At 47.7% G+C, this 26,438-nt stretch overlaps 1 protein-coding gene across 1 annotated transcript in view; it reads left to right on the forward strand.

The window, feature by feature from the left end:
- Positions 1-26,438, forward strand: part of PAPOLA (poly(A) polymerase alpha) — an 858,334-nt gene that overhangs the window by 118,299 nt on the left and 713,597 nt on the right. The window contains exon 7 of the mRNA XM_069208274.1: positions 3,343-3,454. Coding sequence (XP_069064375.1) covers positions 3,343-3,454 — 112 coding nt within the window. The remainder of the gene's footprint in view (positions 1-3,342; positions 3,455-26,438) is intronic.

Below are 26,438 nucleotides of genomic sequence, written 5' to 3' on the forward strand. Positions count from 1 at the left end.
AGAGACAAATCCAGCCAATAGGTTTTTATATAGAAAAATATCTTTTCTTAGTTTATTTTAAGAACCACAGGTTCAAATTCTACATGTAATAGCTCATTTGAAAGGTATTGCAGGTAAGTACTTTAGGAACTTCAAATCATCAAAATTGCATGTATACTTTTCAAGTTATTCACAAATAGCTGTTTTAAAAGTGGACACTTAGTGCAATTTTCACAGTTCCTGGGGGAGGTAAGTTTTTGTTAGTTTTACCAGGTAAGTAAGACACTTACAGGGTTCAGTTCTTGGTCCAAGGTAGCCCACCGTTGGGGGTTCAGAGCAACCCCAAAGTCACCACACCAGCAGCTCAGGGCCGGTCAGGTGCAGAGTTCAAAGTGGTGCCCAAAACACATAGGCTAGAATGGAGAGAAGGGGGTGCCCCGGTTCCGGTCTGCTTGCAGGTACGTACCCGCGTCTTCGGAGGGCAGACCAGGGGGGTTTTGTAGGGCACCGGGGGGGACACAAGCCCACACAGAAATTTCACCCTCAGCAGCGCGGGGGCGGCCGGGTGCAGTGTAGAAACAAGCGTCGGGTTTGTAATGGAAGTCAATGGGAGATCTAGGGATCTCTTCAGCGCTGCAGGCAGGCAAGGGGGGGGTTCCTCGGGGAAACCTCCACTTGGTCAAGGGAGAGGGACTCCTGGGGGTCACTCCTCCAGTGAAAGTCCGGTCCTTCAGGTCCTGGGGGCTGCGGGTGCAGGGTCTCTCCCAGGTGTCGGGACTTTGGATTCAAGGAGTCGCGGTCAGGGGAAGCCTCGGGATTCCCTCTGCAGGCGGCGCTGTGGGGGCTCAGGGGGGACAGGTTTTGGTACTCACAGTATCAGAGTAGTCCTGGGGTCCCTCCTGAGGCGTCGGATCTCCACCAGCCGAGTCGGGGTCGCCGGGTGCAGTGTTGCAAGTCTCACGCTTCTTGCGGGGAGCTTGCAGGGTTCTTTAAAGCTGCTGGAAACAAAGTTGCAGCTTTTCTTGGAGCAGGTCCGCTGTCCTCGGGAGTTTCTTGTCTTTTCGAAGCCGGGGCAGTCCTCAGAGGATGTCGAGGTCGCTGGTCCCTTTGGAAGGCGTCGCTGGAGCAGGATCTTTGGAAGGCAGGAGACAGGCCGGTGAGTTTCTGGAGCCAAGGCAGTTGTCGTCTTCTGGTCTTCCTCTGCAGGGGTTTTTCAGCTAGGCAGTCCTTCTTCTTGTAGTTGCAGGAATCTAATTTTCTAGGGTTCAGGGTAGCCCTTAAATACTAAATTTAAGGGCGTGTTTAGGTCTGGGGGGTTAGTAGCCAATGGCTACTAGCCCTGAGGGTGGGTACACCCTCTTTGTGCCCCCTCCCAAGGGGAGGGGGTCACAATCCTAACCCTATTGGGGGAATCCTCCATCTGCAAGATGGAGGATTTCTAAAAGTCAGAGTCACCTCAGCTCAGGACACCTTAGGGGCTGTCCTGACTGGCCAGTGACTCCTCCTTGTTGCTTTCTTTGTTCCCTCCAGCCTTGCCGCCAAAAGTGGGGGCCGTGGCCGGAGGGGGCGGGCAACTCCACTAAGCTGGAGTGCCCTGCTGGGCTGTGACAAAGGGGTGAGCCTTTGAGGCTCACCGCCAGGTGTTACAGCTCCTGCCTGGGGGAGGTGTTAGCATCTCCACCCAGTGCAGGCTTTGTTACTGGCCTCAGAGTGACAAAGGCACTCTCCCCATGGGGCCAGCAACATGTCTCTAGTGTGGCAGGCTGCTGGAACCAGTCAGCCTACACAGATAGTCGGATAGGTTTCAGGGGGCACCTCTAAGGTGCCCTCTGGGGTGTATTTTACAATAAAATGTACACTGGCATCAGTGTGCATTTATTGTGCTGAGAAGTTTGATACCAAACTTCCCAGTTTTCAGTGTAGCCATTATGGTGCTGTGGAGTTCGTGTTTGACAGACTCCCAGACCATATACTCTTATGGCTACCCTGCACTTACAATGTCTAAGGTTTTGTTTAGACACTGTAGGGGTACCATGCTCATGCACTGGTACCCTCACCTATGGTATAGTGCACCCTGCCTTAGGGCTGTAAGGCCTGCTAGAGGGGTGTCTTACCTATACTGCATAGGCAGTGAGAGGCTGGCATGGCACCCTGAGGGGAGTGCCATGTCGACTTACTCGTTTTGTCCTCACTAGCACACACAAGCTGGCAAGCAGTGTGTCTGTGCTGAGTGAGAGGTCTCCAGGGTGGCATAAGACATGCTGCAGCCCTTAGAGACCTTCCTTGGCATCAGGGCCCTTGGTACTAGAAGTACCAGTTACAAGGGACTTATCTGGATGCCAGGGTCTGCCAATTGTGGATACAAAAGTACAGGTTAGGGAAAGAACACTGGTGCTGGGGCCTGGTTAGCAGGCCTCAGCACACTTTCAATTGTAAACATAGCATCAGCAAAGGCAAAAAGTCAGGGGGCAACCATGCCAAGGAGGCATTTCCTTACAGTGGCAGGCTGAGGATCTTCCAGGGTTGACGGCGTGCAGAGCATTGGCATTGTACGGGTGGGTGGTGTGGGGACCAGGGTCTGTGGTGCTGGGCACTGTCCAGGCGCAGATGGGCTTGCCTTTGGTACAACAAAGTTCCCTTTTCGTAGTTTGTTTTCTATGACAGGCTCAAAATGCTGCCTCTATCAGATTGACTAAATGCAACTGGACCAGCAAGACTCCAAAATAACCCATCTTTATATTTGACACTGGCTTTGCTACTTTCTACTATTTTCGTGTTCATGTGACAGCAGCGGCATTTGTGCCATGTTTTATGCCTGTCAAAAAAACTAATTGAAGTAAAAAAAAAAAAGTCTATCTCAAGTTTTGCTCTTACAATCATTTTGTTTGTAAAGCTCTATGGCTTTATTAAAACCTAAATTTCAGCTTATTACTTAGCTTTGGGAACATGGTGTTTGAGCTGCATTTGTTGTGGTGGGTAGTTTTTGGGCGCAGTCACTTACGTCTTGTCATAGTTGTTGTTGTGGTAATGGTGGTCCTTGCTGCAGTTAAAAGTAGGTGGGGCTGCAGGACGAGGAACAGAGCAGTGCCCACAACCATCAACTACAGTTTCATTTCTACAGTGAGCACATAAAAGGTGACCTCTTCTATTCTAGATATACCACATGAAGGTAATTTCGATACTTAGTACTTCATATTATACTGTTGTAGTTTTCTTTTTTACTTGACAAAATTGTAAACCTTTTTATTGATAAATGTTGCTTTGAAAACAAGACAGGTACTTTCCTAGACTAGCGATACTTTGTCACCTAAGCCCTAAACTACAACTTGTCCAGTTTGAAAATTCTCTGTTTTTTGTTTCTAGATTGATATTTTGTTTGCAAGGCTAGCTCTGCAAACTATCCCAGAGGATTTGGACCTGAGAGATGATAGTCTACTTAAAAATTTAGACATTAGGTGTATACGAAGTCTTAACGGTATGTATGCCCTTTTACAGTTTAACGTGCATGAAAACGTAGATGTGAGTTGATGATCATCAATTGTATTTCTTTAACATGAAGATCTCTGTAAAACCTTCATCAAAATGCCACAATATGATTTACAGGAGTTTACCTTTGTAAATGAAAATACTCATTTATGCGACTTTCAAAAACTGTAAATATGACCTTTCACATACTGCAATGTTTTGATTAGATTGTTCATAGTGGATGTTTTTTTTTTTTTTAACAAGTCTGCATTTTTTTTTTTTTTTAAACCAAATATTTTTATTTTAAATTTGAAGGCAGTACATGCAGTGAGCATACTGCAAGCCACATTCCATATTCATACATGAAGTATCAGTATTGTGGATATGGGTAAAATACAAAAATCAACCTTTAAAAAGATTCCTGCCAAGCAAATACTTAAGTAGCAACGTAAGCAATACATTTCAAGTCTTCCAGTCCCCCAAACCACCCCATTCAACTTTGCAGATGAGTACCCTAGTCCTGATCATATGTACACAGATGGCCTTCACATCAATCCCAGCTGAGTGGCCATTCGAAGGCACAAGACTGCTTTAGAAATTGTTCTAGGCCACTATTTAAAGGAAACCTCCTATAGAACAAGACTAGTTTTTTTCCCATTTCATTTGCCTCACGGTGGTGGGTGAAATGTTAATCTGGGCATCTTGTTTAAGATAAAGCCTTGTTGAATAGGGATCCAGTATTCAACTTAGTATGCTAACGAAAGTACTGCACACTATTGCAATCTATGTAGATTTCACTAGTGTTCCGTTTCATCAGCATCAGCTAAATGCAGGGCACTAAAACAGGCAGGGTACAGGAAGGCAGCTTGTATGTGCCTCGCCCTAAGGAAACTTGCTATCAGTAAAAACAATGATTAGAAATAAAAGCATTGTCACCTCTGCGTGCAGTTATAGGAAGTAGAGGCTCTAAAACATCTGGAATCTGAATATTCATTGTGTACACTACAGTGAGTGATTTATAATTTGATTCTTAAGAAGGAAATAATGGGAGACTGCAAACTTTGCAGAAAATTCTCCACAAAAATGCTCCAGAATCATGAGCGCAGGGTGCTGTATTATCTAGAGAGGCTGAAAATCCCTCCTAAGGACAAGTCAGTCTTCAGAGTTCTTTCCATCTCTTCTAAGAGCCTCAATGCAAAGGAGAACACATATCATATGTCGAATGGGCCCTTCATTCTTGGAACTCCTGTGCTAAGGTCCCTAAAAATGAGAAGGAAAGCTCCAGGAAAGACTGAAGAAAACCTTCCCTCCTCAGTTATGCAAAAGAAACTTTTACTTAAGTGCCTGTCAGCTTCTTCATCTGAAGTGCTTTTACGATCCTCACTTGTGCAAAAGTTACCTACAGAGTCTAAATGTTGGTCCTCGTAGCGGAAGCTAAAATTGTCGACCAGCCTCTTGTTCAAGGTTCTACCAAGGCCCCTAAATCAAAGGCTATAAAAAATCCTTTGCAACAGGTTGGGCCGTTAACGACATTTGCAACTGGACCTTCTGGTATGCAGCCTTACCAAACCTCATCAAGTAATGTCTTCCATTCCACCAGCAAACTTATGACACCAAAGAAGATGGGGAACTCTAAAGAGTCAAATGATGTCCCATCGACCTGCTTATAGCTATGGTGACCTGAATGTCAAGTGGCAGGAAGATGAGTAGAAAGACTAGTTTGATCAAAGGGCACCTACCCTTCATCTGTGCCCTAAACCGTGGAGGGATGGAACTGACACTATGGATATTCCCATAATATTTGCTTAATCAAACTTGAGAGGAGCCTCGTCATGAGCCTCCTATGATGTAAGTGCTGTTAGACCGAATTGCGGGTCTTCACGGCAGGAAAAGAGATAATTATTCTAGGTTTCCTCAAAGACCGCCAGAACCTGCTTATACATTGCCACTGCCTTGGCTGCCACTGCAGCTACCCAGCAACTGCCACAACACAGGTTTCCACATTCACTTCCACCTTAACTTTGACTTTATTATCAAGGACAGAACCAGATACTATGGAAGAGGATGGCATTGAGGATGAGAGGAAATTGAGGTGCTAGAGGAGGCTAACCAAGTATGGGTTGTCTGTTGCGATCCTGGCAGAAGAGGTGGCTCCATGGTTGGATTCTGTGCCTGGTGACATTTGCAGCTTTCAGTTACAGAGCATGGATCTAAAAGATGGTTCTACTGGTTCAGCTGCACAAAGCTAGTTAATTTTGCTATTTTTTCTGATAGATATTTTTGGCATTAAAAAAAAAAAAAAAAAAAAAACTGGACTCATTTTAACAGTGAGCCAAAAAACCCTGCTTGGAGGGGGAGTTGCTCTTATTACTGTAGCTACTGATATTTACATCATGCACCATAAATGCCAAGCATTCTCTCCTGTCCCACCCTTCAAAATACCCGGCATCATATCCACAGCATGTTTTCTACCTGAAATCTCCATCACTACCACTTCCTTATGAGGCAAAAGCACCCATCCTCCCACAATATATTGCTTTTAGGAACAAAAAATGTGTGCTACCCTATAAAGAAGGGGGTAGGAGTATTGTAAGTGTGGGGGAATCCCTCAGTCAGGTGCAGAAAGAGCCACCCTCCGGGTTCTTCATTTTTTGAGGTGTGCCCTTTTGATTGCTACTGTATTTTTTCCCTGACCAGCATAATCCACTGTCTTATGTCATTGTGATTGTGGATCGATTACTTTTCTTCCAGCAGTAAACAATTGTTAGATTTGATGCCTTCATGCACCGTTAAACCATTTAACACTGTAATATCCATATGTGTGTAGTTTTCTTCTGAATCTCTTGCATGAAAGTTCTCAGATTGAATGCAAAGGTAATTCAAAGATCACACCTCAACTGAACCAGAAAGACTGAAGTTTAGGGCAACCCCATTGTACGTGGAGTGTCTACCACAGGCTCACAGCTTCCGCAGCATTCTCTTGAGGCAATTGGGTACCGTTTAAATATCTTTAATGCCATGTGGTGCCAATCCTATATTAATTTATGGTGTTTCCTTATTTGTCATGCTTAATGAACATTTGTGGATATCCTTTCTGTAAAATTCCCACTCTCTATTTGTTATGAGCATCCAAGTTATTTATCCCGCTTGTACTAGTATTCCTAGTCCTTTGACATTGTTGCTGCCTTAGCAACTCGAATAATTGTGGAAACATGCCACTAAAGCCTCTGACTCCCTTCTGAAAGGAGTGCTTTCCATAAATGTTTGGGCAACCTGGGGGGGGGGTGAGTAAGTGTTGGGTTTATAACTTCCTATTTATACCTATTTATTTTATATCCAGACCCTTCTTCATATTGTTGCAACTACCCTGTTGGTGCTTGCATAAATGTCTCTATCTTACCAAGAGTGAGCAAGACATCATCTGCGTACAGAAACATCTTGTATTCATCCACCCTGAAAGGTGACACTAATATGTTCTTATCCATCCTAATCTCTGCTAAAGCCTCTGTGCTAAGCTCAAGTAGGAAGGAAGACAACAGCCACCCCTGTTACGTCACCCCAGTTCTAGCTTTATTTTCCCCATTGAGCAGCCCATTTAAAGCAACTTTAGATATGGGAAGGCTATAGGGGGTAATCTTTGTTATGAAAATCTTTGTGAATTCCATCGTCTCCATTGCAGGCCACAAGAACGTCCAGTCCACCCAATGTAATGCTTTTTCTGCATATAAGGAGGTCAGTGTTGCTGGTACCAGTTTCCTCTGGACTTACTTGATCAAGAGGACTGTCTGTCTTATAATATCATGAAACTGACCGTAGGGTATGAATCCAGATCTCTTTATTAAGTATGGGAAAAATCTTTCTAGTCTGCTTGCAAGAATCGTGGAATATAGTTTGGTATTGGTATTTGTAGGAAGTTGGCTCTGTATGTGCTATTTCAAAGTAAGGAATAGCATGCACAGAGTCCAAGGGTTCCCCTTAGAGGTAAAATAGTGGTAAGAAGAGATAGTACTAATGCTCTATTTTGTGGTAGTGTGGTCGAGCAGTAGGCTTATCCAAGGAGTAGTGTTAAGCATTTGTTGTACATACACATAGACAATAAATGAGGTACACACACTCAGAGACAAATCCAGCCAATAGGTTTTGTTATAGAAAAATATCTTTTCTTAGTTTATTTTAAGAACCACAGGTTCAAATTTAACAGGTAATATCTTGTTTGAAAGGTATTGCAGGTAAGTACATTAGGAACTTTGAATCATTTCAATTGCATGTATACTTTTCAAGTTATTCACAAATAGCTATTTTAAAAGTGGACACAGTGCAATTTTCACAGTTCCTGGGGGAGGTAAGTTTTTGTTAGTTTTACCAGGTAAGTAAGACACTTACAGGGTTCAGTTCTTGGTCCAAGGTAGCCCACCGTTGGGGGTTCAGAGCAACCCCAAAGTTACCACACCAGCAGCTCAGGGCCGGTCAGGTGCAGAGTTCAAAGTGGTGCCCAAAACGCATAGGCTTTAATGGAGAGAAGGGGGTGCCCCGGTTCCAGTCTGCCAGCAGGTAAGTACCCGCGTCTTCGGAGGGCAGACCAGGGGGGTTTTGTAGGGCACCGGGGGGGACACAAGCCCACACAGAAATTTCACCCTCAGCGGCGCGGGGGCGGCCGGGTGCAGTGTTAGAACAAGCGTCGGGTTCGCAATGGAAGTCAATGAGAGATCAAGGGATCTCTTCAGCGCTGCAGGCAGGCAAGGGGGGGCTTCCTCGGGGAAACCTCCACTTGGGCAAGGGAGAGGGACTCCTGGGGGTCACTTCTGCAGTGAAAGTCCGGTCCTTCAGGTCCTGGGGGCTGCGGGTGCAGGGTCTTTTCCAGGCGTCGGGACTTAGGTTTCAGAGAGTCGCGGTCAGGGGAAGCCTCGGGATTCCCTCTGCAGGCGGCGCTGTGGGGGCTCAGGGGGGACAGGTTTTGGTACTCACAGTCGTAGAGTATTCCGGGGGTCCTCCCTGAGGTGTTGGTTCTCCACCAGCCGAGTCGGGGTCGCTGGGTGCAGTGTTGCAAGTCTCACGCTTCTTGCGGGGAGATTGCAGGGTTCTTTAAAGCTGCTCCTTTGGATAAAGTTGCAGTCTTTTTGGAGCAGGTCCGCTGTCCTCGGGAGTTTCTTGTCGTCGTCGAAGCAGGGCAGTCCTCAGAGGATTCAGAGGTCGCTGGTCCCTTTGGAAGGCGTCGCTGGAGCAGAGTTCTTTGGAAGGCAGGAGACAGGCCGGTGAGTTTCTGGAGCCAAGGCAGTTGTTGTCTTCTGGTCTTCCTCTGCAGGGGTTTTCAGCTGGGCAGTCCTTCTTCTTCTTGTTGCAGGAATCTAATTTTCTAGGGTTCAGGGTAGCCATTAAATACTAAATTTAAGGGCGTGTTTAGGTCTGGGGGGTTAGTAGCCAATGGCTACTAGCCCTGAGGGTGGGTACACCCTCTTTGTGCCTCCTCCCAAGGGGAGGGGGTCACAATCCTAACCCTATTGGGGGAATCCTCCATCTGCAAGATGGAGGATTTCTAAAAGTTAGAGTCACCTCAGCTCAGGACACCTTAGGGGCTGTCCTGACTGGCCAGTGACTCCTCCTTGTTATTCTCATTATTTTCTCCGGCCTTGCCGCCAAAAGTGGGGGCCGGGGCCGGAGGGGGCGGGCAACTCCACTAGCTGGAGTGTCCTGCGGTGCTGTGACAAAGGGGTGAGCCTTTGAGGCTCACCGCCAGGTGTTACAGCTCCTGCCTGGGGGAGGTGTTAGCATCTCCACCCAGTGCAGGCTTTTGTTACTGGCCTCAGAGTGACAAAGGCACTCTCCCCATGGGGCCAGCAACATGTCTCTAGTGTGGCAGGCTGCTGGAACTAGTCAGCCTACACAGACAGTCGGTTAAGTTTCAGGGGGCACCTCTAAGGTGCCCTCTGGGGTGTATTTTGCAATAAAATGTACACTGGCATCAGTGTGCATTTATTGTGCTGAGAAGTTTGATACCAAACTTCCCAGTTTTCAGTGTAGCCATTATGGTGCTGTGGAGTTCGTGCAAAACAGACTCCCAGACCATATACTCTTATGGCTACCCTGCACTTACAATGTCTAAGGTTTTGCTTAGACACTGTAGGGGCATAGTGCTCATGCACTGGTACCCTCACCTATGGTATAGTGCACCCTGCCTTAGGGCTGTAAGGCCTGCTAGAGGGGTGTCTTACCTATACTGCATAGGCAGTGAGAGGCTGGCATGGCACCCTGAGGGGTGTGCCATGTCGACTTACTCATTTTGTTCTCACTAGCACACACAAGCTGGTAAGCAGTGTGTCTGTGCTGAGTGAGAGGTCTCCAGGGTGGCATAAGACATGCTGCAGCCCTTAGAGACCTTCCTTGGCATCAGGGCCCTTGGTACTAGAAGTACCAGTTACAAGGGACTTATCTGGATGCCAGGGTCTGCCAATTGTGGATACAAAAGTACAGGTTAGGGAAAGAACACTGGTGCTGGGGCCTGGTTAGCAGGCCTCAGCACACTTTCAATTGTAAACATAGCATCAGCAAAGGCAAAAAGTCAGGGGGCAACCATGCCAAGGAGGCATTTCCTTACAGTATTTAATAAAGCAGTCTACCTATAGAGAAGCCTAATTTGTTTTTGTCTGTGTTTGTGAAGGGTAGACATTACCACCTCCCTAATATCCCTTGAAACCTTCCCCTGCTGACCAAATAGGATTAAATAACTTTAATGTGGTTGCCATTAAGGATTCATGTTTTAATAAGAGGCACCTGTCTGGACGTAATGCATTATATCTTCACACTTTTTTAATAGATAACCTTACCACTTCCTGAGTGGTTGGATGGAATACAAATGTGTTGCTGAGTGTTCTCGTTTGGTACCGGGTTAGTGTTATTGTATCGGCACCAATAGCAAGAGCGTTCCGGCGGCCCTTCGGGGCTTCCGTTTTTCACCGGGGCCTGGTCGGCCCGACTACATCCATAGTCGAAGACTAATGGACCGGACCCCCTTCAGCTTCTGTCCGAACTGTCATTCGAAGTATCCCTATACAGACCAGCATCTGGTCTGTAATCTGTGTTTATCACCGGAACACAGGGAGGATACTTGCGAGGCTTGTCGAGCGTTTCGATCAAAAAAGACCCTACGAGATCGACGAGCAAGAGGACTGCAAATGGCATCGACACTGAGAGCAACTTGACGTTGGAGAGGAGGAAATCATTTCTATCCAGGGATCGGACTCAGACGAATCCGAAAGTGGCTGAACCTCGACTGTGCAGCGAACAGTGAGTAAGCCTGCCCCGTCCAAAACTCACACAAAGATCTTTAAGGCCAAGGGGACGCCACCACCAACAGGCCATGGCTTAACCCATCGAAAAGAAGGTGACCACACATCGGCACCGAAAAAGGTCAGAGATTTGCTGAAGACTTCCGACTCCGGTTGAGATTCCGGCACCGAACGCTCTCGACACCGAGAGTTCGACTCACCCAAGGTGAGACGAATATCACCGGAACCGAAAAAGACTACATCTGAAACCTCAGTACGAAAAAAGCGGCTTCGGAGCCGAAAAGAAGCTCTTACACAGAGGAGCAAGGACTTTCCAGCCAAATAAAGTAAAGACATAGATTTGAGCAGGAATTAAGTATGTACGAACCGGACCATACACAAAGGAGGTTGCATATCCAGAAAGAGACTGGAAAAATACAAATTCTACCTCCTATCCAGTCTGAAAGGAAACTGCCATTTCAGGACACAGAAATGCAGCCTAAGGCGAAGGTGGTTAGAGACAAATCCCCACCACCAAGGTTTTCGCCACAACCGTCCCCACCGCACTCACCACAACTGTCTCCAGTGGGAACACCTCCAATGCAGTCACCCACACATACAGGGATGACACAGGATGATGCTGATGCATGGGCCTTATATGATGCAACAGTATCGGATAACAGTCCGGATTGTTATCCAACAAAGCCGTCACCTCCAGAGGACAGTACTGCATATACGCAGGTACTATCCAGGGCAGCTACGTTCCACAACGTAGCAATGCACTCGGAGCCAATAGAGGATGATTTCCTATTTGACACCTTAGCATCTACCCACGCTTCGTATCAGAGTCTGCCTATGCTCCCGGGTATACTCAAACACGCAAAACAAGTATTCCAGGAGCCAGTTAAAGGAAGGGCTATCACGCCTAGGGTTGAGAAGAAGTACAAGCCTTCCCCAACGGATCCTGTGTTCATAACACAACAACTTACACCAGACTCCGTGGTTGTAGGAGTAGCATGAAAGAGCAAACTCTCAATCGTCAGACGCTCCACCGCCTGACAAAGAGAGCAGAAAGTTTGACACAGCAGGCAAACGAGTGGCAGCACAAGCAGCCAATCAATTGCGGATTGCTAATTCGCAAGCCCTACTTGCTTGCTACAACAGGGCACACTAGGACTAAATGTAACACATCATACAGCACTTGCCCAAAGAACACCAGAAACGTGCCCAGCAGGTTGTGGAAGAAGGACAGGCCATATCCAACAACCAGATAAGGTCCGCACTAGACTCTGCAGACACAACAGCACGAACGGTCAACACGGCGGTAACCATTCGCAGGCATGCATGGTTAAGAAACTCTGGATTCAAGCCAGAAATCCAACAAGAGGTGTTGAACATGCCATTGAACCAAGAACAATTGTTTGGGCCGGAAGTGGACACAGCAGTTTAAAAAAAAAAAGACACGGACACGGCCAAAGCCATGGGTGTGCTCTACTCCCCACAAGTCAGAGGCACCTTTAGGAAACCACAATTCAGAGGAGGTTTTCGGCAGCAAACACCAGAGCCTTCCACCTCTCAAACCAGACCCACCTATCAGGCACAATATCAAAGGGGAGGGTTTCGTGGTTCCTATAGAGGACAATTCCCAAGAGGAAGGGGAAAGTTCCAGGCAACCAAAACAAGCCAGACCAAACAGTGACTTCAAAGTCACAAAACCCCAACACTTATCACCAGTTTGGGGGGGGGGGGGGAGACTAACCACATATTAGCAAAACTTGACACATATTACCACAGACGCATGGGTCCTATCAATTATCCAACATGGTTATTGCATAGAATTCACAAAATTCCCACCAGATGTGCCATCAAGAGCACACAATATGTCCAAACAACACTTAGACCTATTACAAATAGAAGTACAAGCACTATTATAAAAACAAGCAATAGAGCTAGTACCCAACTATCAGAAAGGCACAGGCGTCTACTCATATTTCCTAATTCCAAAACAGGACAAAACATTAAGAACTATCTTAGATCTCAGAACACTGAATCTCTTCATCAAATCAGACCACTTCCACATGATAACACTTCAAGACGTGGTTCCCTTACTAAAAAAGGGGGACTACATGTCAACATTAGATCTCAAGGATGCGTATTTCCACATACCCATCCATCCATCTCACAGAACGTACTTAAGGTTTGTAATAAAAGGCGTACACTATCAATTCAAAGTGCTACCATTTGGGATAACAACGGCCCCAAGAGTATTCACCAAATGCCTAGCAGTAGTAGCCGCTCACATAAGGAGACCGCACATGCACGTATTCCCATATTTAGACGACTGGCTAATAAAAACCAACACTCAACAACAGTGTCTTCTTCACACGCAATACGTCATAGAAACTCTACACAAACTAGGGTTCTCTATAAATTACCAGAAATCAAATCTGCAACCATCCCAAATACAACAATACTTTGGAGCAACACTCAGAGTAATTGCCACTCCAAGTCCACAAAGAGTCCAAGCATTCCAAAATGTAACATCAAGCAAACAGTCAAACCAACGCTATACAGTAAGGTTTGTAATGAAACTTCTAGGCATGATGTCTTCATGCATAGCCATTGACCCAAATGCAAGATTACACATGAGGCCCTTACAACAGTGCCTAGCAAAACAATGGACACAAGCACAGGGTCAACTTCAAGATCTAGTGTTGATAGACCGCCAAACACACTTCTCGCTTCAATGGTGGAACGCTATGAATTTAAACAAAGGGCGGTCATTCCAAGACCCAGTGCCTCAAGCTGTTATCACAACAGATGCTTCCATGATGGGGTGGGGAGCACACCTCAACAAGCACAGCATACAGGGTCAATGGGACAATCAACAAAAACAACTTCACATAAATCATTTGGAACTGCTAGCAGTGTTTCTAGCATTAAAAGCTTTTCAACCACTGGTAGCCCACAAACACATCCTTGTCAAAACCGACAACATGACAACAATGTATTATCTCAACAAACAAGGGGGGACACACTTGTCACAACTATGTCTCTTAGCACAAAAGATCTGGCTTTGGGCAATTCACAATCACATACGCCTGATAGCAAAATACATACCAGGCATTCAGAATCAGTTAGTTGACAATCTCAGTCGAGATCTCCAACAAACTCACAAATGGGAAATTCATCCCAGGATCCTACAGGATCACTTCCTCCGCTGGGGAACACTGAACACAGACCTATTCGCAACAAAAGAAAATGCAAAATGCCAAAACTTTGCGTCCAGGTACCCACACCCCCAATCCAAGGGCAATGCACTATGGATCAGTTGTAGGATATTTGCTTACGCTTTTCCCCCTCTCCCACTCATTCCTTATCTGGTCAACAAACTAAGTCAAAACAAACTTGAACTAATACTCATAGCACCAACCTGGGCTCGCCAACCGTGGTACACAACACCGTTTGACTTATTAGTCGTCCCCACATCAAATTACCAAACATTCCTGATCTGTTAACACAACTCAAACAACAGATCAGACATCCAAATCCAGCATCGCTCAGTCTAGCAATCTGGGTCCTGAAGTCTTAGAATTCAGACATTTAAATCTTACACAAGAGTGTATGGAGGTCATTAAGCAAGAAAACCTACAACAGACATTGTTACGCAAACAAATGGAAAAGATTTGTTTGCTACTGCCACAATAATCAGATCCAACCACTACATGCCTCCACAAAGGACATTGTAAGCTACTTATTACACTTACAGAAGTCTAATCTAGCATTCTCTTCCTTTAAAATCCATCTCACTGAAATATCTGCCTACCTGCAGATTACACATACATCATCACTTTTTAGAATCCCAGTCATTAAAGCATTTATGGAGTGTAGGAAGTTGGCTCTGTATGTGCTATTTCAAAGTAAGGAATAGCATGCACAGAGTCCAAGGGTTCCCCTTAGAGGTAAAATAGTGGTAAAAATAGATAATACTAATGCTCTATTTTGTGGTAGTGTGGTCGAGCAGTAGGCTTATCCAAGGAGTAGTGTTAAGCATTTGTTGTACATACACATAGACAATAAATGAGGTACACACACTCGGAGACAAATCCAGCCAATAGGTTTTGTATAGAAAAATATCTTTTCTTAGTTTATTTTAAGAACCACAGGTTCAAATTTAACATGTAATATCTTGTTTGAAAGGTATTGTAGGTAAGTACATTAGGAACTTTGAATCATTTCAATTGCATGTATACTTTTCAAGTTATTCACAAATAGCTATTTTAAAAGTGGACACAGTGCAATTTTCACAGTTCCTGGGGGAGGTAAGTTTTTGTTAGTTTTACCAGGTAAGTAAGACACTTACAGGGTTCAGTTCTTGGTCCAAGGTAGCCCACCGTTGGGGGTTCAGAGCAACCCCAAAGTTATCACACCAGCAGCTCAGGGCCGGTCAGGTGCAGAGTTCAAAGTGGTGCCCAAAACGCATAGGCTTCAATGGAGAGAAGGGGGTGCCCCGGTTCCAGTCTGCCAGCAGGTAAGTACCCGCGTCTTCGGAGGGCAGACCAGGGGGGTTTTGTAGGGCACCGGGGGGGGACACAAGTCCACACAGAAATTTCACCCTCAGCGGCGCGGGGGCGGCCGGGTGCAGTGTTAGAACAAGCGTCGGGTTCGCAATGGAAGTCAATGAGAGATCAAGGGATCTCTTCAGCACTGCAGGCAGGCAAGGGGGGGCTTCCTCGGGGAAACCTCCACTTGGGCAAGGGAGAGGGACTCCTGGGGGTCACTTCTGCAGTGAAAGTCCGGTCCTTCAGGTCCTGGGGGCTGCGGGTGCAGGGTCTTTTCCAGGCGTCGGGACTTAGGTTTCAGAGAGTCGCGGTCAGGGGAAGCCTCGGGATTCCCTCTGCAGGCGGCGCTGTGGGGGCTCAGGGGGGACAGGTTTTGGTACTCACAGTCGTAGAGTAGTCCGGGGGTCCTCCCTGAGGTGTTGGTTCTCCACCAGCCGAGTCGGGGTCGCCGGGTGCAGTGTTGCAAGTCTCACGCTTCTGGCGGGGAGATTGCAGGGTTTTTTAAAGCTGCTTCTTTGGATAAAGTTGCAGTCTTTTTGGAGCAGGTCCGCTGTCCTCGGGAGTTTCTTGTCGTCGAAGCAGGGCAGTCCTCAGAGGATGCAGAGGTCGCTGGTCCCTTTGGAAGGCGTCGCTGGAGCAGAGTTCTTTTGGAAGGCAGGAGACAGGCCGGTGAGTTTCTGGAGCCAAGGCAGTTGTTGTCTTCTGGTCTTCCTCTGCAGAGGTTTTCAGCTAGGCAGTCCTTCTTGTTGTTGCAGGAATCTAAATTCTTAGGTTCAGGGGAGCCCTTAAAAACTAAATTTAAGGGCGTGTTTAGGTCTGGGGGTTAGTAGCCAATGGCTACTAGCCCTGAGGGTGGGTACACCCTCTTTGTGCCTCCTCCCAAGGGGAGGGGGGCACATCCCTAATCCTATTGGGGGAAATCCTCCATCTGCAAGATGGAGGATTTCTAAAAGTCAGAGTCACCTCAGCTCAGGACACCTTAGGGGCTGTCCTGACTGGCCAGTGACTCCTCCTTGTTTTTCTCATTATCTCTCCTGGACTTGCCGCCAAAAGTGGGGGCTGGGTCCAGGGGGCGGGCATCTCCACTAGCTGGAGTGCCCTGGGGCATTGTAACACGAAGCTTGAGCCTTTGAAGCTCACTGCTAGGTGTTACAGTTCCTGCAGGGGGGAGGTGTGAAGCACCTCCACCCAGAGCAGGCTTTTGTTTCTGTCCCCAGAGAGCACAAAGGGCCTCACCACATGGGGTCAGAAACTCGTCTCTCAGCGGCAGGCTGGCAGAGACCAGTCAGTCCTGCACTGAACAATTGGGTAAAATACAGGGGGCATCTCTAAGATGCCCTCTGTGTGCATTTTTTAATAAATCCAACACTGGCATCAGTGTGGGTTTATTATTCTGAGAAGTTTGATACTAAACTTCCCAGTTTTCAGTGTAGCCATTATGGAGCTGTGGAGTTCGTTTTTGACAGACTCCCAGCCCATATACTCTTATGGCTACCCTGCACTTACAATGTCTAAGGTTTTGCTTAGACACTGTAGGGGCATGGTGCTCATGCACATATGCCCTCACCTGTGGTATAGTGCACCCTGCCTTAGGGCTGTAAGGCCTGCTAGAGGGGTGACTTACCTATGCCACAGGCAGTGTGAGGTTGGCATGGCACCCTGAGGGGAGTGCCATGTCGACTTAGTCATTTTCTCCCCACCAGCACACACAAGCTGGCAAGCAGTGTGTCTGTGCTGAGTGAGGGGTCCCTAGGGTGGCATAAGACATGCTGCAGCCCTTAGAGACCTTCCCTGGCATCAGGGCCCTTGGTACCAGGGGTACCAGTTACAAGGGACTTACCTAGGTGCCAGGGTTGTGCCAATTGTGGAGACAATGGTACATTTTTAGGTGAAAGAACACTGGTGCTGGGGCCTGGTTAGCAGGGTCCCAGCACACTTCTCAGTCAAGTCAGCATCAGTATCAGGCAAAAAGTGGGGGGTAACTGCAACTGGGAGCCATTTCTTTACATGGAGGGACTAAAAAGAATCATACCACCAAGGACAACACCAGTACCTTTGTGGAACCTTAATATTGTATTAACACGACTCATAGGCCCACCATTCGAACCCATGCATTCTTGTGAAATTCAATATCTGACTTGGAAAGTAGCCTTTCTAATAGCTATCACATCACTTAGAAGAGTGTAAGGAAATGCCTCCTTGGCATGGTTGCCCCCTGACTTTTTGCCTTTGCTGATGCTATGTTTACAATTGAAAGTGTGCTGAGGCCTGCTAACCAGGCCCCAGCACCAGTGTTCTTTCCCTAACCTGTACTTTTGTATCCACAATTGGCAGACCCTGGCATCCAGATAAGTCCCTTGTAACTGGTACTTCTAGTACCAAGGGCCCTGATGCCAAGGAAGGTCTCTAAGGGCTGCAGCATGTCTTATGCCACCCTGGAGACCTCTCACTCAGCACAGACACACTGCTTGCCAGCTTGTGTGTGCTAGTGAGGACAAAACGAGTAAGTCGACATGGCACTCCCCTCAGGGTGCCATGCCAGCCTCTCACTGCCTATGCAGTATAGGTAAGCCACCCCTCTAGCAGGCCTTACAGCCCTAAGGCAGGGTGCACTATACCATAGGTGAGGGTACCAGTGCATGAGCATGGTACCCCTACAGTGTCTAAACAAAACCTTAGACATTGTAAGTGCAGGGTAGCCATAAGAGTATATGGTCTGGGAGTCTGTCAAACACGAACTCCACAGCACCATAATGGCTACACTGAAAACTGGGAAGTTTGGTATCAAACTTCTCAGCACAATAAATGCACACTGATGCCAGTGTACATTTTATTGTAAAATACACCACAGAGGGCACCTTAGAGGTGCCCCCTGAAACTTAACCGACTGTCTGTGTAGGCTGACTAGTTCCAGCAGCCTGCCACACCAGAGACATGTTGCTGGCCCCATGGGGAGAGTGCCTTTGTCACTCTGAGGCCAGTAACAAAGCCTGCACTGGGTGGAGATGCTAACACCTCCCCCAGGCAGGAGCTGTAACACCTGGCGGTGAGCCTCAAAGGCTCACCCCTTTGTCACAGCCCAGCAGGGCACTCCAGCTTAGTGGAGTTGCCCGCCCCCTCCGGCCACGGCCCCCACTTTTGGCGGCAAGGCTGGAGGGAACAAAGAAAGCAACAAGGAGGAGTCACTGGCCAGTCAGGACAGCCCCTAAGGTGTCCTGAGCTGAAGTGACTCTAACTTTTAGAAATCCTCCATCTTGCAGATGGAGGATTCCCCCAATAGGGTTAGGATTGTGACCCCCTCCCCTTGGGAGGAGGCACAAAGAGGGTGTACCCACCCTCAGGGCTAGTAGCCATTGGCTACTAACCCCCCAGACCTAAACACGCCCTTAAATTTAGTATTTAAGGGCTACCCTGAACCCTAGAAAAGTAGATTCCTGCAACTACAAGAAGAAGGACTGCCTAGCTGAAAACCCCTGCAGAGGAAGACCCGAAGACGACAACTGCCTTGGCTCCAGAAACTCACCGGCCTGTCTCCTGCCTTCCAAAGATCCTGCTCCAGCGACGCTTTCCAAAGGGACCAGCGACCTCGACATCCTCTGAGGACTGCCCCTGCTTCGAAAAGACAAGAAACTCCCGAGGACAGCGGACCTGCTCCAAGAAAAGCTGCAACTTTGTTTCCAGCAGCTTTAAAGAACCCTGCAAGCTCCCCGCAAGAAGCGTGAGACGTGCAACACTGCACCCGGCGACCCCGACTCGGCTGGTGGCGATCCAACACCTCAGGAGGGACCCCAGGACTACTCTGATACTGTGAGTACCAAAACCTGTCCCCCCTGAGCCCCCACAGCGCCGCCTGCAGAGGGAATCCCGAGGCTTCCCCTGACCGCGACTCTTTGAACCTAAAGTCCCGACGCCTGGGAGAGACCCTGCACCCGCAGCCCCCAGGACCTGAAGGACCGGACTTTCACTGGAGAAGTGACCCCCAGGAGTCCCTCTCCCTTACCCAAGTGGAGGTTTCCCCGAGGAATCCCCCCCTTGCCTGCCTGCAGCGCTGAAGAGATCCCGAGATCTCTCATAGACTAACATTGCGAACCCGACGCCTGTTCCTACACTGCACCCGGCCGCCCCCGCGCTGCTGAGGGTGAAATTTCTGTGTGGACTTGTGTCCCCCCCGGTGCCCTACAAAACCCCCCTGGTCTGCCCTCCGAAGACGCGGGTACTTACCTGCAAGCAGACCGGAACCGGGGCACCCCCTTCTCTCCATTCTAGCCTATGTGTTTTGGGCACCACTTTGAACTCTGCACCTGACCGGCCCTGAGCTGCTGGTGTGGTGACTTTGGGGTTGCTCTGAACCCCCAACGGTGGGCTACCTTGGACCAAGAACTGAACCCTGTAAGTGTCTTACTTACCTGGTAAAACTAACAAATACTTACCTCCCCTAGGAACTGTGAAAGTTGCACTAAGTGTCCACTTTTGAAACAGCTATTTGTCAATAACTTGAAAAGTATACATGCAATTTTTATGATTTAAAGTTCCTGAAGTACTTACCTGCAATACCTTTCGAATGAGATATTACATGTAGAATTTGAACCTGTGGTTCTTAAAATAAACTAAGAAAATATATTTTTCTATACAAAAACCTATTGGCTGGATTTGTCTCTGAGTGTGTGTACCTCATTTATTGTCTATGTGTATGTACAACAAATGCTTAACACTACTCCTTGGATAAGCCTACTGCTCGACCACACTACCACAAAATAGAGCATTAGTATTATCTATTTTTACCACTATTTTACCTCTAAGGGGAACCCTTGGACTCTGTGCATGCTATTCCTTACTTTGAAATAGCACATACAGAGCCAACTTCCTACATTGGTGGATCAGCGGTGGGGTACAAGACTTTGCATTTGCTGGACTACTCAGCCAATACCTGATCACACGACAAATTCCAAAATTGTCATTAGAAATTCATTTTTGCAATTTGAAATTTTTCTAAATTCTTAAAAGTCCTGCTAGGGCCTTGTGTGTTAAGTCCCTGTTTAGCATTGTCTTTTTAGAGTTTAAAAGTTTGTTAAAAGTTTGAATTAGATTCTAGAAACAGTTTTAGATTCTTAAAAAAGTATTCCAACTCTTAGCAGAATAATGTCTGATACAGAGATGCAGGTGGTGGAACTCGACACCACACCTTACCTCCATCTTAAGATGAGGGAGCTAAGGTCTCTCTGTAATATCAAAAAAATAACCATTGGCTCCAGACCTACCAAAACTCAGCTCCAGGAGCTGTTGGCAGAGTTTGAAAAAGCCAACCCCTCTGATGATGACATCACAGAGGAAGAAATTAGTGACTTGGAGGCCAATGTCCCTCCTCCAGTCCTAAATAGGGAGAACAGGACCCCTCAAGTCCTGTCTCCAACTGTGTTAGTCAGAAATAGTGAGTCCCTCACAGGAGGGTCCCACATTTCTGAAATCACTGAGGATGCTCTCAGTGAAGATGACCTCCTGTTAGCCAGGATGGCCAAAAGATTGGCTTTAGAGAGACAGCTCCTAGCCATAGAAAGGGAAAGACAAGAGATGGGCCTAGGACCCATCAATGGTGGCAGCAATTTAAATAGGGTCAGAGATTCTCCTGACATGTTAAAAATCCCCAAAGGGATTGTGACAAAATATGAAGATGGTGATGACATCACCAAATGGTTCACAGCTTTTGAGAGGGCTTGTGTAACCAGAAAAGTGAACAGATCTCACTGGGGTGCTCTCCTTTGGGAAATGTTCACTGGAAAGTGTAGGGATAGACTCCTCACACTCTCTGGAAAAGATGCAGAATCTTATGACCTCATGAAGGGTACCCTGATTGAGGGCTTTGGATTCTCCACTGAGGAGTACAGGATTAGGTTCAGGGGGGCTCAAAAATCCTCGAGCCAGACCTGGGTTGACTTTGTTGACTACTCAGTGAAAACACTAGATGGTTGGATTCAAGGCAGTGGTGTAAGTAATTATGATGGGCTGTACAATTTATTTGTGAAAGAACACCTATTGAGTAATTGTTTCAATGATAAACTGCATCAGCATCTGGTAGACCTAGGACCAATTTCTCCCCAAGAATTGGGAAAGAAGGCGGACCATTGGGTCAAGACAAGGGTGTCCAAGACTTCAACAGGGGGTGACCAAAAGAAAGGGGTCACAAAGACTCCCCAGGGGAAGGGTGATGAGACAACCAAAACTAAAAATAGTAAAGAGTCTTCTACAGGCCCCCAAAAACCTGCTCAGGAGGGTGGGCCCAGAGCCTCTTCACAAAACAATGGGTACAAGGGTAAAAACTTTGATCCCAAAAAGGCCTGGTGTCATAGCTGTAAACAGCATGGACACCAAACTGGAGACAAGGCCTGTCCCAAGAAAGGTTCCACTCCAAACTCCCATCCTGGTAACACTGGTATGGCTAGTCTCCAAGTGGGATCAACAGTGTGCCCAGAGCAAATCAGGGTCCACACTGAAGCTACTCTAGTTTCTGAGGGTGGGGTGGATTTAGCCTCACTAGCTGTCTGGCCGCCTAACATGCAAAAATACAGACAGCAACTCTTAATTAATGGGACTAGAATAGAGGGCCTGAGGGATACAGGTGCCAGTGTCACCATGGTGACAGAGAAACTGGTTTCCCCTGGCCAATACCTGACTGGAAAAACGTACACAGTCACCAATGCTGACAATCAGAGAAAAGTACATCCCATGGCAATGGTTACTTTAGAATGGGGAGGGGTCAATGGCCTGAAACAGGTGGTGGTCTCCTCAAATATCCCAGTGGACTGTCTGCTTGGAAATGACCTGGAGTCCTCAGCATGGGCTGAGGTAGAACTAAAAACCCATGCAGCAATGCTGGGTATCCCTGAACTGGTGTGTGTGAAAACAAGAGCACAGTGCAAGGCACAGGGTGAACAAGTAGAGCTGGAGTCTGGAAGAATGGCCCAGCCTACCAAGAGAACAGGAAAGTCAGCTGGGAAACCAACTGCAACACAGCAAAAGAAAGGGAACCTCTCTTCTCAGGAAGAAGTTCTGCCCTCTGAGGGAACTGAGCCTTTGGAGCTTGAACCTTATCAGGTTGAGCTCATAGGCCCAGGGGGACCCTCAAGGGAGGAGCTGTGTAAGGGACAAGAAACCTGTCCCTCTCTTGAAGGCCTTAGGCAGCAAGCTGCTGAAGAGTCCAAAGGCAAGAAAAATGGAACGCATAGGGTCTATTGGGAAGATGGACTCCTGTACACTGAGGCCAGAGACCCCAAACCTGGTGCCACTAGGAGAGTGGTAGTGCCTCAGCTGTTCAGGAAGTTCATCCTAACATTGGCCCATGACATTCCCCTTGCTGGACATTTGGGACAAACCAAGACGTGGGAGAGGTTAGTCAACCACTTCTACTGGCCCAATATGTCCAACATGGTTAAGGAGTTTTGCCTCTCCTGCCCCACCTGTCAAGCCAGTGGTAAGACAGGTGGGCATCCAAAGGCCCCCCTCATTCCACTTCCAGTGGTGGGGGTTCCCTTTGAAAGAGTGGGTGTGGACATAGTTGGTCCACTGGAACCTCCCACAGCCTCAGGAAATATGTATATCCTGGTAGTAGTGGATCATGCTACCAGGTATCCTGAAGCTATTCCCCTTAGGTCGACTACTGCCCCTGCAGTAGCCAAGGCCCTCATTGGTATCTTTACCAGAGTGGGTTTCCCTAAGGAGGTGGTGTCTGACAGAGGTACCAACTTCATGTCAGCATACCTAAAGCACATGTGGAATGAGTGTGGAGTGACTTATAAATTCACTACACCATACCATCCACAAACTAATGGCTTGGTTGAGAGATTCAACAAGACATTAAAAGGCATGATCATGGGGCTCCCAGAAAAGCTCAAAAGGAGATGGGATGTCCTCTTGCCATGTCTGCTTTTCGCTTACAGAGAGGTGCCACAGAAGGGAGTAGGATTCTCACCCTTTGAACTTCTGTTTGGTCATCCTGTAAGGGGACCACTTGCCCTTGTTAAAGAAGGCTGGGAGAGACCTCTCCATGAGCCTAAACAGGACATAGTGGACTATGTACTTGGCCTTTGCTCTAGAATGGCAGAGTACATGGAAAAGGCAACCAAAAACCTTGAGGCCAACCAACAGCTCCAGAAGTTTTGGTATGACCAAAAGGCTGCACTGGTTGAGTTCCAACCAGGGCAGAAAGTCTGGGTTCTGGAGCCTGTGGCTCCCAGGGCACTCCAGGACAAATGGAGTGGCCCTTACCCAGTACTAGAAAGGAAGAGTCAGGTCACCTACCTGGTGGACCTGGGCACAAGCAGGAGCCCCAAGAGGGTGATCCATGTAAACCGCCTTAAGCTCTTCCACGACAGGGCTGATGTCAATCTGTTGATGGTAACAGATGAGGATCAGGAGGCAGAGAGTGAACCTCTCCCTGATCTTCTGTCATCAGACCCAAAAGATGGCACAGTAGATGGAGTGATCTACTCAGACACCCTCTCTGGCCAACAGCAAGCTGATTGTAGGAGAGTCCTACAACAATTTCCTGAACTCTTCTCCTTAACCCCTGGTCAGACACACCTGTGTACCCATGGTGTGGACACAGGAGACAGCATGCCTGTCAAGAACAAAATCTTTAGACAATCTGACCATGTTAAGGAAAGCATCAAGGTGGAAGTCCACAAGATGCTGGAATTGGGAGTAATTGAGCGCTCTGACAGCCCCTGGGCTAGCCCAGTGGTCTTAGTCCCCAAACCTCACACCAAAGATGGAAAGAAAGAGATGAGGTTTTGTGTGGACTACAGAGGGCTCAATTCTGTCACCAAGACAGATGCTCATCCAATTCCAAGAGCTGATGAGCTCATAGACAAATTAGGTGCTGCCAAATTCTTAAGTACCTTTGACTTGACAGCAGGGTACTGGCAAATAAAAATGGCACCTGGAGCAAAAGAGAAAACAGCATTCTCCACACCTGATGGGCATTATCAGTTTACTGTTATGCCCTTTGGTTTAAAGAATGCCCATGCCACCTTCCAAAGGTTGGTGAATCAAGTCCTTGCTGGCTTGGAGTCCTTTAGCACAGCTTATCTTGATGATATTGCTGTCTTTAGCTCCACCTGGCAGGATCACCTGGTCCACCTGAAGAAGGTTTTGAAGGCTCTGCAATCTGCAGGCCTCTCTATCAGGGCATCCAAATGCCAGATAGGGCAGGGAACTGTGGTTTACTTGGGACACCTTGTAGGTGGAGGCCAAGTTCAGCCACTCCAACCCAAGATCCAGACTATTCTGGACTGGGTAGCTCCAAAAACCCAGACTCAAGTCAGGGCATTCCTTGGCTTGACTGGGTATTACAGGAGGTTTGTGAAGGGATATGGATCCATTGTGACAGCCCTCACTGAACTCACCTCCAAGAAAATGCCCAAGAAAGTGAACTGGACTGTGGAATGCCAACAGGCCTTTGACACCCTGAAACAGGCAATGTTCTCAGCACCAGTTCTAAAAGCTCCAGATTATTCTAAGCAGTTCATTGTGCAGACTGATGCCTCTGAACATGGGATAGGGGCAGTTTTGTCCCAAACAAATGATGATGGCCTTGACCAGCCTGTTGCTTTCATTAGCAGGAGGTTACTCCCCAGGGAGCAGCGTTGGAGTGCCATTGAGAGGGAGGCCTTTGCTGTGGTTTGGTCCCTGAAGAAGCTGAGACCATACCTCTTTGGGACTCACTTCCTAGTTCAAACTGACCACAGACCTCTCAAATGGCTGATGCAAATGAAAGGTGAAAATCCTAAACTGTTGAGGTGGTCCATCTCCCTACAGGGAATGGACTTTATAGTGGAACACAGACCTGGGACTGCCCATGCCAATGCAGATGGCCTTTCCAGGTTCTTCCACTTAGAAAATGAAGACTCTCTTGGGAAAGGTTAGTCTCATCCTCTTTCGTTTGGGGGGGGGTTGTGTAAGGAAATGCCTCCTTGGCATGGTTGCCCCCTGACTTTTTGCCTTTGCTGATGCTATGTTTACAATTGAAAGTGTGCTGAGGCCTGCTAACCAGGCCCCAGCACCAGTGTTCTTTCCCTAACCTGTACTTTTGTATCCACAATTGGCAGACCCTGGCATCCAGATAAGTCCCTTGTAACTGGTACTTCTAGTACCAAGGGCCCTGATGCCAAGGAAGGTCTCTAAGGGCTGCAGCATGTCTTATGCCACCCTGGAGACCTCTCACTCAGCACAGACACACTGCTTGCCAGCTTGTGTGTGCTAGTGAGGACAAAACGAGTAAGTCGACATGGCACTCCCCTCAGGGTGCCATGCCAGCCTCTCACTGCCTATGCAGTATAGGTAAGCCACCCCTCTAGCAGGCCTTACAGCCCTAAGGCAGGGTGCACTATACCATAGGTGAGGGTACCAGTGCATGAGCATGGTACCCCTACAGTGTCTAAACAAAACCTTAGACATTGTAAGTGCAGGGTAGCCATAAGAGTATATGGTCTGGGAGTCTGTCAAACACGAACTCCACAGCACCATAATGGCTACACTGAAAACTGGGAAGTTTGGTATCAAACTTCTCAGCACAATAAATGCACACTGATGCCAGTGTACATTTTATTGTAAAATACACCACAGAGGGCACCTTAGAGGTGCCCCCTGAAACTTAACCGACTGTCTGTGTAGGCTGACTAGTTCCAGCAGCCTGCCACACCAGAGACATGTTGCTGGCCCCATGGGGAGAGTGCCTTTGTCACTCTGAGGCCAGTAACAAAGCCTGCACTGGGTGGAGATGCTAACACCTCCCCCAGGCAGGAGCTGTAACACCTGGCGGTGAGCCTCAAAGGCTCACCCCTTTGTCACAGCCCAGCAGGGCACTCCAGCTTAGTGGAGTTGCCCGCCCCCTCCGGCCACGGCCCCCACTTTTGGCGGCAAGGCTGGAGGGAACAAAGAAAGCAACAAGGAGGAGTCACTGGCCAGTCAGGACAGCCCCTAAGGTGTCCTGAGCTGAAGTGACTCTAACTTTTAGAAATCCTCCATCTTGCAGATGGAGGATTCCCCCAATAGGGTTAGGATTGTGACCCCCTCCCCTTGGGAGGAGGCACAAAGAGGGTGTACCCACCCTCAGGGCTAGTAGCCATTGGCTACTAACCCCCCAGACCTAAACACGCCCTTAAATTTAGTATTTAAG

Source organism: Pleurodeles waltl, chromosome 9, assembly GCF_031143425.1.
Source record: "Pleurodeles waltl isolate 20211129_DDA chromosome 9, aPleWal1.hap1.20221129, whole genome shotgun sequence".
NCBI classification, from domain to species: domain Eukaryota; kingdom Metazoa; phylum Chordata; class Amphibia; order Caudata; family Salamandridae; genus Pleurodeles; species Pleurodeles waltl.